The following is a 14,387-nucleotide window of genomic DNA, read 5'->3' as shown; positions in this document are numbered from 1 at the left end:
CACAGTCCAGCCTTAGCAGATAGGATTTCAGTATGCAGAGATGTGTTTGAAACTGAATTCTTGTTCTGGAATCATTGTGTAGAAACAGCTGCTGTGGGTGTGGATGCTGGGCACTGGGACCCGCCTCCCCCTCCCCTGCCAGTGCTCTGATGAGGACCAGGTGCTGCCGGCCTGCCCCCTTCTCCCAGTCCATGGGCAGTGGCTACCTTCCCTGGTCAGCCTGGCTGTAAAGGAAAGGCCATGATTTTTTTGTTTTTTTTTGTGTTTGTTTGTTTTGTTTTTGTTGTTGTTGTTTGTCATTTCTTCTTTTTTAAAAATTAATTAATTTATTTTTTAATTTACATCCAAGTTAATTAGCATATAATGCAACAATAAGGAAAAGCCATATTCATCCAAAAAGCCAGGATCTGCCAGATCCTGCTGGAGCACAGACTGACAGAGTGAAGACTGGGGTCTGCAGCTTTCCTCATTAAGCAGGGCATCTGGCCATCTCATCCCTGTGTCCAGGAGGCGATGAGCTTGAAATCAATTTAGCCTGCTGCATATTTGATTTCCTAGGGTCCACTCGCCTTGCGAGGAGACTTCATCAGAACTGCAGCAGGAGATCGCCATGGAGACCAGACGACTGGCTGAATCCAGGCGAAACTCCTACACCAGCCAGGGGCCCTCCAGGTAACCCACCAGGCTCAGCTCTCACCTTGGGAAGGGGGAGACTGAGGCAGGAGGAAGGGAGATGAGTGTCAGGAAGAAACCGGCGGGGTGGGGGGAGGGGGTGGTGGAGGGGTGGAGGTAGCGTTGAAGATTTGGAGAAGAAAGGGACAGGAGAAAAGCTGTCAGAAATCTATCACCGAGTAATTTCCTCTCAGGTCAAGTGTTCTGAGCTCAGAAAAATCTAAGAAAAACTGCTGTTATCTGAAATTGCTTTCATATAAAGTGATATTGAGGCACTTGCTCAATTCTGGAAGAATTTAGAAAAAGCCAACCAGGAAGGGTTCCAAAAAGAATTGAGAAAAAAGACCAGCAAGCCGCAGGAGACCGCTGGTGGACTTCAGTGGCGTGCAGGTGGTACCAGTGGCACCGTCCAAAATAGCCTCTGGTAGGTCCTCACAGGTGTGTGTCCAGACTTCGTAGCATGCATCTTGCAAAAGGATGGAGAAGATTATCCAGCCTCCGAGCTGATGACATCTGCACTTGGGCGTCAAGAGCTGTGGCGCCTTAAAGAAGTCATTTCACCTTTCCAGATCTCATCTGGAAACACATCAAACAGTGGGAGGGCTGCGCGGGAGACAAGCACTGACTCCCGACAGGTGCTCAACAAATGCGGAGCTCATTGTTTCCTTCCACTAAATTTGTTTTTCTACCAATGCCAGAGTTTTATATAATCACGTGTTCTACAGTTTTGGCTAAGATTATTGCAAAAGTTAATTTGTCTAGTTATTCTTCATATTTTTCACTGCGGAGGAATGTTTCTTTCACCAGCCCCTTGTAGCTGGGCATTTACATGATTTCCAGTGTTTTTGTCTTACCAATAAAATGTGGTCTTAAGGCTCATTGATTGCAAGGAAGAAGACACCTTCAAACCGGTTCAAATCGAAAGACCTGGGGTAGGGCCGAGGCAGGAGGCTGGTGCAAGCTCAGACAGACCGTCCGGTGGAAAGGGAACCAAATGGGGCTCATAAGACGGGAGCAGGGGAGGCACCTGCCCTCCCCCTTTCATTTTCTCCTGGAGTGTCATGATCGTTGTGATTTTTTTTTCCTGCATGTCTCCTCTGTTTCAGGCTTTCTGTGTTCACACATCAGTAGGCACAGGCTGGAAACGGCCTTTGCTATACAATCTTGTGTTGAAACACCCAACCCCATCCTGGAGTGGCTTTTAATTCAGAGGCTTGGGGTGACTCTCTGTGGGTCACTTGTTCATTCCTGAGCCTGTTGGCTGAGCTGGAGAAGGGGGTATGATCTTGGTTCCAGCCCCTCAGCACAGGGAGGATGGGGGGTAGGAAGAGTGTCCAGAGCAGAGAGGCTGGGCTGGGCAGGCACCTCAACATATGTCTGCAGCAGCTGTAAACATCTTTGAGCGTGGAATGTTTTCTTGCTTTAACTTACTCTTCTTAGGCAAAGCTCCGAAGTCTGTTATTAGAGTGAAGGCATATGACAACTCATGATGTGGTTCTAGGTTGCTCAGAACTGATTTTGTTGGGAACAGTGGCATGCACTGTAGGTGCCAAGTCAGGGAAACCAGATGCCAAGAAAGAGGGTTCATGCTCTCTTCCCATTCCTCTCTGGAGGAGACAGGGAAGGCAGGAGGCAGGGCTGAAGGAAGCCTTCTTACAGAAAGCTGGAGCTAAGACAGGCTCTGGAGACATAGGCTGGCTGGTCTCAGGCACTTGAGGGCCTGGCAGGGTCTGGCTCCAGGAGAAGGGTCAGGGAAAGCTGCAAGGAAACTTGTGCACAAGGCTGGGAGGAAACAAGAATTTGTATAGCAAACAATGAGACAAGGGTTAGGAAAATAATCTAAGTTGTATCTGGGTGCCTATTCCCTTAAACCTTATTCTAAATTTTATCACCATTTGCAAATTGTATTTTTTCTATTCCAGTGCCTACCAGTCATAAAGAGCTCTACAAAGGCAATGTAAGCAGAAAAGCTGCTAATTCCCCATTTGAAGGATCATGCCTTTGACAGAGTCCTCGTGTTAAAAGGACAAAGCCATAATGAAGACAATGTCCCTTATCTGGAAAGCTGGGTCCCAGACTGCAGGTGGTATAGGACCAGGGAATAAGGCCCTGACAGAGTGGAGGTGCACATCTAAGCCTGGGATCCTGCCAGTCATCTCTGGTTCTGCCCCAGCCCTGGAAAAGAAAGCTTTCCATCTCCTTCCTCCCTGCACTAGCTGCCTGTCCATGTCCTTCCAGGTTGTCTCGCCTGATCATCTCACTGCGAGCATGGGCCACCGGGCACTTACACCACGAGGACCAGAGACCTGACTCCTTCCTGGAGCGTTTCCGTGGAGCTGAGCTCAAGGAGGTATCCAGCCAAGAAAGCAATGCCCAGTCAAATGTGGGCAGCCAGGAGCCACCAGACAGAGGGAGAAGGTAAGGAACCAAGAGGATGGGCCACTGGCACCAGGTGAAGCATTGCTTTACCCCTGCAGCTTAGATCCACTGTGTGGGTGGCCTGGAGCACCAGCCTCATGACCTGTACCTTGAAGAAGGTGTCTGTTGTGGAGGAATACTGCATGCTGTAACAGTGGCTGCCCCAAGTCAAAGAAGGATTACAGGAGAGGAAATCCTTTAACCAGAACCTCCACCCTCATTTGACCCTGCACAGAGTACCCACCAGTGCCCCCTAGAATTGGTGCTCTCAGAAACACATCTGGGGATGCTAGTCTCACTTGATCTCTCTCCATCAAAGGGCCCTCATCCCAGATTGCACTGTGACCCACTTTACTAAAAGCCAGGGGCTTTAATACCATAGCTTTGAGATTACCTAAATGGTACCCACAATTTTACATGCAATCTTCTGGGAGGGAGGTCTGAAGCTTGGTCAGAATTTTCAAGAGGAGCCATCATACCCCAGATCAGGATAAGAACCATGGAGTTGGGGAGTGTAGGTGGGGGTAGAATGGGGGATGGAGAGAATGTTTACTTTTCGGTAGGAGAGAGGTCTACAGAACAAGGGCTCTGAGCATTTTCTTGCATGGCCCACTGACTGATTGGGGGCTGTGGCTGGTGCTGTCTGGTGTAGACATAGTGAAAGAAATCTGAAGGTGCTGACTTACATCCCCCAATCCCACACCCTACACTCAGAGCTGCTGCCTCCCCTCCTCTCTTGTTCTTGGGAAGTCTCCCCAGCCTGTGACCAGCAGGGAGACCAGTGGGCCACCACAGGTTGAATTGAGTGTGGCTAGTAGCAGAATGTCTCTTCAGGACCCGCTGGGCTGTTGGAGGGAAGGAGAGGTAAGACATGGAGGGGGAGTTTGGCCGCCTCTGAGCCTCTCAAACAGGAAGCCTCTTGCTCAGAATCTGCTTTCTGGAAAAGGGGGCTGAATTCTGTAGATAATGCCAAGATTTATAAGATGTAAAGGTGAAAACAAGCCTGGTTATTGCAGACCAAATGGTCCCTATATAATTGTTGGAGAAAATCCTGTGTGTTTTTTTTGTTGAACGAGAAAAAGGGCTCAGGTGTGAGTCTCTCAAATGGGCATCCAAGGGCCCCTGGGGAGTGAAGGTCATGAGGCCTCAGAGGAAGCAAGATGGATCTTCCTGGTACTTCCATTTTGCTTCCATGTTTGTATATACGTGTTATAGGTTTATTATAGATTATGCAGTAGATTGAAAAATGTGCAAGCATATTTAAGATAAAATATGAGAGTTCAAGGAAATTTCTTGCTATCAACCACTCTAGGGGAGCCACGTTTAGTCTCCCTGCTGGGAAAGGTGTAATAATTGGCTGGCTCACATTTTCACCTGGGCTTAGACCACAAACCCTTGGGGTTTCTGGGCTTGGGGAAGGACCACCTAGGGCCTGGGTGCTGGTGGGAATGGGGATGTGTGCAGGGCCATCGCAGGTTCCCAGGGCCAGGCATCCTAGACTGAGAGACAGCTCCATGACTGCAAGGCCAGCATGCTATTCACTGCTGAGCCATAAAGAAAGGATGGATGGCAGATAAGGGAGAAGATGGGGTAGGAGGAGGTGGGGAGAGAGGTTTGCTACTGAGCCAGCCAGAGTGGTTCAGTTCCTTGTGGACAAGCAAAGATTTCTTTTGTTAACTTGATCAAATTATCCTATCTACAACCTTAGCCTAATGAAGATGAACATAAGCCTCTTTGTCCATTTCCCAATGTGACCAGATGAGCAAAGAGCTGGGCTAGGATCCCATCAGGGCCAGGTCCCGACTGTACCACAGATGCCTGGTCACTTGCCTGAGGGTTCAGAGTGGGCAGGCTCATGCAGGCTAGTGGCAGATCAATTAGAGAGGCTTCCTAGGGGAGGAAGACTTTGGATTTTCCAGGCAAATCCTATTGGCAAAGCAAAGTGTATGCAGAGACAGGTCTTGGTTATTCTAATGGTTTGGCCTTATGACATCCCAGACACAGAGATGTGGTAAACACAGGCCACTGCATCTTTCCTAACTTCATAGGAATCGGGAAATTGCTTGGCAGGGGAGGGGGGCGGGTCTGGTGATCAGAACCAATCCCAAAACAAATAGTTAGAGCCACGTAATGGATGGTGAGAGGGAGACTTGAGCAGTGGTGAGCAGAAGTACCAGGATGGCATTTGGCTGGATGTTCATCATCACAGAAGAGAAAAGGTGCCCTGAGAGTCGGGCAAGAGGATCACAGGCCACTGGCCTTGGTCCTGGAGGTCTTCTGTGAGGTGTCTGCAGTGACAGCAGACAGGCAAGCCACCCGCCAGCTCTGTGAGGCCATGCTGGCTTCCTTAAACTAGCTGTGTCAAAAATGTCTATTGGCAATTGAGCACTCTGAGATAATAGCTTTTCCTACAGAACGCCGCAAAGGACCGTGTGATTCAGCTTTAAATAAACGTGTAGCTGGGCGCAAAACCAGCCTCCACTTTCTAGCAGATTCTCACATAAAACTGGGGTGGCAAACCCTGAAGTTTTAAGATTAATGTGGGGACAAGGGCCCAGAGCAGGATAGATGCAGAACTGGGACAGTTCTGCTCATGGTCTGTTTTTTGCCCTGCAAGCCGGAAGTAGCTGCTGTGATTGGGTTTTTGAGGGAGGGCCCCTTTTGAGAGCCCCTGCCTGCGCAGATGAGGGGGGTAAGTTGCTGCTGCTGCTGCCAAATGTGTCCATCTGCTGCTGAAGGTGCTCGACTCGCTCCACCTGAGTGCACCCAGTGGGCAAGAACCACATAGGGTTCATGTCTGAGTCCCTCAAAGCTCCTGGCACACTGTTAAACTGAATGAAATGGGGTGGAACTTGAGGCCAGGATTCTGGGTGGGATGCGCATAGTTAACTCTCTATTCAGAAGCCTCAGTTGAGCCAAATGTTCATCTTCTCTTCCCCCTAGAGCTAGCCAGTCAAAAAATGTTTGTCCTGACAATAACAATACCCCAGGTCCTGAGAGGTGTGTGAAAAGGCCTGGGGGACAGGGTGTGGGGAGGTGTCAGCCTAACCACCTGGGGCAAATGGTCCCCAGTAGTTGGAACTGAGTTCAGATTCCCATGCCGCGTTCTCTTTACTTTCCAGCAGTGGCTGGCCGCTGGCCAGAAACAACACCAACATGTGCAACAACTCAGAGGAGTGAGTACCTCTGCTCCCCAGCAGAGCCCCCTCACCCTCCCTGGTCCCACTGACCACCTACCTCCCCATAGATGTCCCAGCTTCGCCTCCCTGCTGAAATCCTTTCGCTTCCCACACTTCTAGAACACCACTAGATCATTCTAGAATCTTGTTCCTTTCTCCAAAATTCCATCCCCATGGACAAATGGGGAAGGGACCTGGTCTGTATGACTTCTTTGAGCAACCCTCATTTTTCTCATCTATAATGCATACATGGTTTAAGCTTTGACATCCTCTATCACTTCTGTATTTGAGGGTACAAACTCAGAGTTCCTTTACAGAGCAGTGGATATTCTCCTTCGTGATGAGAAGGCATTTTCCATTCGACAACCCCAAGCTCCAGGGTGCCAGTGAAATGCCCTTGTCATAAGGCCAATTCAGGCCAATTTGGAGGGAGTAATTAGGACAATGGGAAGAGGGGATTTAAATACTGTATTTCCAGAGAATAGCCTCTTGAAATGGTGACCCTGCTGTAATTACTTTTTATCACCAGATGCTGAGCTGGCAGATCAGTTTGATGTGTGATTCTGGCAAGTGCCACTCAAGAGCCCAGGGAGGAAGTGTTGCATGTGTGTGATCATACACGTGTGGGCGTGCACCATTTGCCAGACTTCTTTATGGAATACCCCGGGGGCAGGCACAGGAGGGAGTCTCAGTTGGAACTTAGGGAAAAAACCATCAATATCAGCAAGAAATCCAAATTACCTGCCTTCCAACTGAGGAGAAATGTGCCAAGGCTTTTTCCTATTTCCTTTTGTTCCTTGGATAGAAGTTTTTACCATTTCCTTCCATGAAACTTAGTTGCATTTTGTCTGCAGAAATGTGGATATCAAATCCAGAGACCCAAATGCCAGAAATCAAGATAAATGAAACTATTTGCAAAATAGTAGCTATTGTGATATGTGCTTGATCTAAAGCCAAACTTGATATTAAATACCCTTGAAACCCCCATGTTGAGTCCCACAGTCAGAGACAGGCTCAGGGCACTGGAAACCACGGACAGAGGTCCTGTAGGTCTCTAGGCTCCTCTGTTCTGGGGCTGGAATGTGGGCGAGGATGGGGGCAGATGGTGTTGGTTGCATCAGGCTCTTATAAATCTTTTCAGATGGGTTCAAATCATGGGTCCACACTGCAGGCCAAGGACCGAAGGAAAAAATTGTGGACTGTCCCAAAATGTGACAATCTGGGCACAGAGTTACAGAAACAATTCTGATGGACACCCTTCCCCGTTCTTCCACCATGTTTCTGGCATTTTAACTTAGTCCATGGGTCCTTGAATAATTTTTCTGTCTCCCAGAGCAAACTGTTCCCAGCTCAACAGGCATCGTTTGCAGCTCTGTATAGGTCTTTCGGGGCAGTGCTGGGTGGATTGGGGGATGCAGTTGGATGGTGGTGAGTCTTTCATGGGCCCACAGCAGGTTGGTAACCTCCCCCAGCCCCTCCACAAATTGTGGCCTGATGTAATTAAACTCACAGCTGGTCTGAGCATGCCTGATAAGCTTGTGGGCAGCGCCCTCTGCTGGTGCCTTGACATTAAGACTTCAGTGGCAGAAAACCTTTCAAAGGACACTTCATTATAGATTCAAGAGGAAAGAGGATGAGTGACTGTCCTTAATCTTCTCATTTAGCAAGTTTAATATTTTTTTTATTTTATTCAGTTTATTCATGTACTAACTGTCAAAAACTTGGAAAACACAGAAAAGCACCAATGAGCATACACCCTCAAAAAATATACTTCATTTTAACAGTAGAATCCCATTATCAGAGATAACTCCTCTTAACATGTTGGGAAATATCCCTCCAAGGTTTTCCATATATATTAAGTATATAGATATGTATATAGACAGAACGTATTATATATGGAAATATATAATATATACTGGTATATATTATAATTATTATATGTTGTATATAATAATTATTTTATTATTACAGCTACACATAATTACATATATATGATATATTTATATATTGCACATAAATTACATATATATTTTTAAGTGCCTTTGTATCCCAATTCATCCATAAAGAGCGTTGTGACCATGGGCAAGTTACCTGACCTCTCTGCATCAGTTTCCTGACTTGTAAAGTAGGGTTTGTATTAATGTTTTACTTATAAGGTTGAAGGAAGACTAAATGTGCTAATACATGTACAGTGCTTAGAATAGTGCCTGGTTACATAGTAAGTGCCCAATAAATACTGACTAGTGATGCGAGCAGAGCAATTTCACCGCCACCTCCCTAAAGATGTCTACACCCTAATCCCTGGAACCTGTAGAGAGGTTACCTTATATAGCAAAGGGGACTTTGCAAATGTGATTAAACTTGAAGACCTTGAGGTGGGGAGGTTGTCCTGGATTAACAGGTGGGCCCAATGTAATCACATGCATTCTTAAAAGCAGGAAGGGGAGGTGGGGAGAAGAGTGGGTCTGAGAGATGAGTCGGAAGGAGAAAGGAGGAATTTTTATTGTAAGAAGGCCCCCATAATTGCTGGCTTTGAAAAAGGAGAAAGGGGGACACAAGGCAAGGAATACAGCACCCTTTCAAAGCTAGGAATAGCCCTCCATTTTCCGCAGCAAGAAAACAAGGACTTTGAATCTACAGCTTCAGGGCACTTAATTCTGCCCACAACCCAAGTGAGCAGGAAACAGATTCTCCCCAGAGTCCCTAGAAAGAAACACAGGCTGCCGCCGACACCTTGATTTTTATCCAGTTAAACTTATACCAACCAGACTTCCGATCTACGGAACTGTAAGATAACACATTCAGGTTGTCTTCAGCCACTACATTTGTCGTAATTTGTTAGGGCAGCAATAGAAAACTAATAACACAGCTTTTGATACCATGAGTGGGGTGCTGCTGTAACAAAGAAAGTGGAAGTGGCTTCAGAGCAGACTCTAAAAAATTTTTGAGGAGCATAATTTTATTTATTTTATTTTTTAATGTTTATTTTTTTTGAGAGAGAGAGAGAGAGAGAGAGAGAGAGAGAAAGCAAGCTGGGCAGGGGCAGAGAGACAGGGGGACACAGACTCTGAAGTAGGCTCCAGGCTCTGAGCTGTCAGCACAGAGCCTGATGTGGGGCTCGAACTCATGAACCGTGAGATCAGGACCTGAGCTGAAAGCCGGACACTCAACCGACTGAGCCACCCAGGCGCCCCAAGGAGCATAATTTTAAAAAGGAAAGCCTAGATAGCTTTGAACAGATTGGTAGTAGAAATATGGATGTTAAAGACTCTGCTGGTAAGGGCTCAGAAGGAAATAAGGAGTATCACAGAGAAAACCTGTTTCGCTGAAGCACCTTGTGCTTGAATGGTTGTAAACTGACTACTAGTAGAACCCTGGGCTTCCAGGATGCTGCTGGTAAGGAGCTTATGCTGCACATATGTGAGGAGTAGGCTATTGGAAATTGGAGAAAGGGGAATCTAGGTTTACAGTGGCAGAAAGCTCAGTGCAATTACATCCTGCAGGCAGGTGGATAGCAGATCGGATAGGCAATGAGCTTGAATATTTAGCTGAGGATATTTTCAACCAAAGGTGTTGAAGGTGCAGACTGGTGTCTTCTTGCTGCTTACAGTAAAACCCAAGAGGAGAGGGAGATATTGAGGGAAGAACTTTAAACAGAAAGGAAGCAGGACTTCATGATTTTGGAAATTCTCAGCCTACTCAAATGGAAAAGACACCAAATTTTGAAAACTGTCAGGAAAGCATGCTTTGGGAAAAAGTTGGGTGTGTGGCTGAGCAACCTTCTGGTAATACCTCAGAGAGATCAAAAGTTCTGAGTATTCAACAAAAGGCTCTCCTGAAGAGATGAAGGGTGTGACTCATAACTCCCCTCAGCCATCCCAGCAGAAGCCAAAAATACAAGAAGGAATTTCACAGATCTGAGGATGAGCCTCTTGTCTAACACAGTGAATCCCTCTGATATACATGACATGCAATGTTCTGGAAGATTCTATACCAGCAGAAACACTGCCGGCTTGGACGTGAAGCAAGAGAAACAATATGAAATAGAGGAAGATTGTGGGACCCCTAAATTCTAGATGCAGGAAACATCTTGATTAGAATACTCAGCTACAAACAGACAGGTACTCCCTTAATGAGAAGGAAGAGATGGCTCAGAGAGAGCCTGGAGCCCAGAGCGTGGAGCCACGAAAACCACAGAGGATTATTCCTAGGCCTTGAGATGAACTGGCAATTGCCCTGCTGGATTTCAGAACTGCTTGGGACTAGTAACTCTTCTGTCCTTCGCTTCTCCCTTTTTGAACTGGAATATCTATAACTGATATCCTAAATCTGCCCTTCCGTTGTATCTTCAGAGTAGATGATTTTAGTGTCACGGGATCACAAGTTGAGCGACTCATGCCCTAGGATAATTCACACCTAGAGTCTCCCCTCGACCTGGTTTAGATGAGAGGATTTGGGACTTTTGAGCTGATGAGAATTTGATGCTACTTTTGGACTCTGAGTCGATTTAATAATGGAATGAAACTTTAGGGGTCTTGGAATGAGGGTGAATGCATTTAGCCCATGGGATGGATGTAAATCTTTGAAGGCCAGTGGACAGGCTGTGGAAGGTGACATAAGGGCTCCCCCACATGTCCATGCCTTAATACCCACCACCTGTGACTTACCTCACACAGCAAAAGGGACTTTGCAGTTGTGATTAAATTTCAGGACCTTGAGATGGGGAAATTATCCTGGATTATCAAGGTGAGTCCGGTCTAATCGCATGCATCCTTAAAAGTGGAGAACCTCTCCAGCTGCAGAGAACCAGAGGGATGGCATCTCAAGAAGGACTCTACCTCTTGCTGCTGACTTTGAACACAGAAGAAGGATGCCAGGAACCAAGGATACAGCACCCTCTGAAAGCTGGGAAAGCCCTCAGCATACAGCCAGTGAGAAAATGAGCATCTCAGTCCTCTTCTTGCAAGCAATTAAATTCCACCAACAGTCCAAATGAGCAGAAAACAGATTCTTTCCTGGATTCTTCAGAAAGGATCACGGCCCTGACGACACCTCAATTTCAGTTTGGGGAGACTCAGACTTCTGACCTACAGATCTGCAGTTTGTGTTGTTTTAAGACACTAAATTTGTGGCAGTCTGTTCTGGCAGCAATAGAAAACTCATACAGCTATTACTCTAAGCTCTTTTGCAGTCTGCTTTTAACTTGGAGAAATATTAAAAACGTTTTCCTGTGTCACCAGATATTCTTCCACAACATCATTTTAAGGGGCCTCCTAGGATTCCATGGCTGATGGATCTCCTCCAGTTGTAGGATTAGATTGCTTATGCTTTTGACTGGTAGAAATAAGTAGTGATTATTTTTCTGCATGCATGTTTGCACACATCTTTGATTATTTCCTTAGGAAATGCTGTGTGAAGTATATTGGTCTTTTTCAACGAGTGTTTAATCAACAAACACTTATTTTTCAACCCGTGACTTGCTCCAGGATGTGGAGTAGGGGAACCAGAGGGGTCTGTGGATGAGTCTGATGGGTTCCCTGGAGTCAGGGAGGGTCTTTTACCTTTCCCCTTGGTTTCCTCAACTGTTCGATGGGCAATAATGCCTGCTTTGCAGGACACATATGACTATTAACACATAACCTTTATAACAGCGCTAACCCATAACGTTGTGCAATAAAGAAGAGGAAGCAGAGTAAAGCCATGTGTTGAGGAGACACCTGCACTCCCAGAACCTTCCTGCAGATGAGGACAGAAGGCAGCTATCCAGCCCCCAGCCTCACAGTCCAGCCAACTCTGGATAAGTGTCTGAACATGGCTGTGTTTGCCTCAGATGACTCCGAGATTTGCCATTACGTGGCAAACCTGTTCCTGTCTGTGCAGATTTTGCTTCCCTTTTCCTCCCTGGCTTTCTCATCAAGGGCCAGCCTTTCATTTGATACACAGATGGGTTTTAAGAACAGCCAACAAGCCATATCCTTCCGTTCGGAACAAAAAACCTTTACATGTGACTTCCAAAACTGAGTGACTTTTCCTCCCTAAATGTGTGGATCTGGGTTCATTTCCCATTACCTCAAAATGGTCTCAAGCTCTTTGTGACTTCCTAGGGGCTCATGAAAATGGGTCAGAAATTGCAGAACATCAGCCACTATGTATACTTTGATGTATATATACAATGTATGCTTTAATGGGGCAGTTCACCTGGGGGGGGGGGTTCACCTCACTCCTCAGGAATAATAGTAACAAAATCAGTAGCCTCCTGTCATCCCACCGCACTAGAAATATCCATTTCCTACACCACACCCTCTCCTCCATGTCACTGTTGCCTACCCTCTCCACTGCGGTAGCATCCTTGGCATAGGAAAATTGCTAAATGTCACCCTGTATCATCCAGTGACAAGGCGAAAAAGGAGGAGAAAGAAAAAAAGGAAGAAGAGAAAAAGAAAAACGGCACAAAACAAGAGGAGTAAGTACTGAGAAGAGTTGCCTCCAAAGAGAGGGTGTGTGGTCATAGCAGGCTTGATCCCTGTATTGGTCCTGTGAGTCTGAGAGCCTTGTTGTCAGGCCTTAGTGTGGGCCCTTGGAGAGGGGCTGCCTAGGGCTGCGGGAGCGGAGTTGGACCCAGGTGGGGATCAGGCTTCCTGAGATGGTGTGAGGGGCCCACTCGCTCTGCAGGGAGAGTCCTGCCCCAGCTCTGAGCACCCGGAGGGGGCTTATAGGTAAAGAGGGTTGTCTGCAGCCTTGGGTGAGCAATTAGGGGCTGTCCCTGGGAGACTCCTCCTGTGCTCACCCACCCCACCCCCGCCCCCACCCCACATTCTGTTTGCCTGTCTGCACAGTCGGGGTAAGCTGAAGCCTAATCCTGGGCACTAGAAAATACTATATTCATAAACTTTACTCGACACGTAGGCGTGGTGTGCGTTGGGAACATTCCAGAGACATGTCAGTGAGCTGTTGATCTTGTACCTGCTGAGTCAAAGCAAAGGTGGAAGGCATGCCGGTGTCTCCTCTGGGGCATGGGAGCAGCTCCGCAGGCCTGGGCCAGCACATGGGACATATGGGGTGGGGGAGAAGACACATGGAGCCAAAGAAAAAGAAGAATCTCCAGTACCATCTAGAACCTCTAATCCTCAGAAAATCCTGACAATAAAAACAGAAAGCACCCTAAGCTATTGCTTCCTTCAGTGTTGGCCCACATAACCTAGAAGATTCCCAGGCTAGTTGTTTTTGATGGGAGAATGGCTCCAAGTGCTTGAAAATGTCTTCAGGTCATCTGCTCAAATGCAGTTAGCAAGTCAGAGACTCCCTCGGAAATGCTACAGGGCTCCCAAATGCAGTCCAGAGAGAAGCCGCCTCAGAACCACCGGGCAGTGTTTAAATGGACATTTTCAGGCCCCGGTCCTGGGTGGGGGTGGGGGGGGGGGCGGCGTGTCTGAGTGGGGCCTGGGAATCAGCGTTTCACAGAGCTCCCCCCAGATGGTTCCAACATTATCATGCGGCATTTTATTCTCAGCACGCTGAAGGATGTAGGTGATACCACAGGCACATGGGAAATCATCACCATGATTTTATTGTCAACCGTGGCTTCCTAGGAAGCTGAGCTAGGAGGGAAGGACCTCCAGAGTCTGCCTTCTCCAAGCCTGTCCCCTCCAGTGAGGGGACACCCCATGTGACCCCCCTGAGACTGACAGGACCTGTGTCTCAAGTTTAGCCTGCAGTTGCCCTAGGGTCTCTAGGCTAATCCAGGTCTCTAAGACCCTCCAACGCTGTGATTTTCAACACACTGCACTGTTCGTGTGTCGGTGTTTCCAGAAACAAGAAGGACACCATGGTGGTGGACCCCTCCAGCAACGTGTACTACCACTGGCTGACCGTCATCGCCCTGCCTGTCTTCTATAACTGGTGTCTTCTGGTATGCAGGTAGGGGTATGGGGCAGTGTCTCCACATGGGCAGGGGGAGGGGTAGAGGGGCAGGGAGGGGTGAGGGCAGCCAGGCCTCAAGACAGAGCTCTGAGTCCCACTCAGGGGGCTGGATTTCTGGTCCCCACACAGCCACCATCCAACTGAGTGTCCCCATTTCTCCATCTATAAGGAGGCTCTAAAAGAAGACCACCAGAGTTC

The 14,387-nt window shown here is 47.5% G+C and overlaps 1 protein-coding gene across 1 annotated transcript in view; it reads left to right on the top strand.

Annotated features, from left to right (window-relative positions):
- CNGA3 (cyclic nucleotide gated channel subunit alpha 3) overlaps positions 1-14,387 on the top strand; it is a 52,345-nt gene that overhangs the window by 29,837 nt on the left and 8,121 nt on the right. Inside the window, exons 3-7 of the mRNA XM_047853099.1 lie at positions 559-672; positions 2,911-3,090; positions 6,216-6,266; positions 12,661-12,732; positions 14,079-14,186. Of these exons, the coding sequence (XP_047709055.1) occupies positions 559-672; positions 2,911-3,090; positions 6,216-6,266; positions 12,661-12,732; positions 14,079-14,186 (525 nt within the window). The remainder of the gene's footprint in view (positions 1-558; positions 673-2,910; positions 3,091-6,215; positions 6,267-12,660; positions 12,733-14,078; positions 14,187-14,387) is intronic.

Source organism: Prionailurus viverrinus, chromosome A3 (assembly GCF_022837055.1).
Source record: "Prionailurus viverrinus isolate Anna chromosome A3, UM_Priviv_1.0, whole genome shotgun sequence".
Lineage (NCBI taxonomy): Eukaryota > Metazoa > Chordata > Mammalia > Carnivora > Felidae > Prionailurus > Prionailurus viverrinus.
This window is presented reverse-complemented; position numbering and strand designations above follow the sequence as displayed.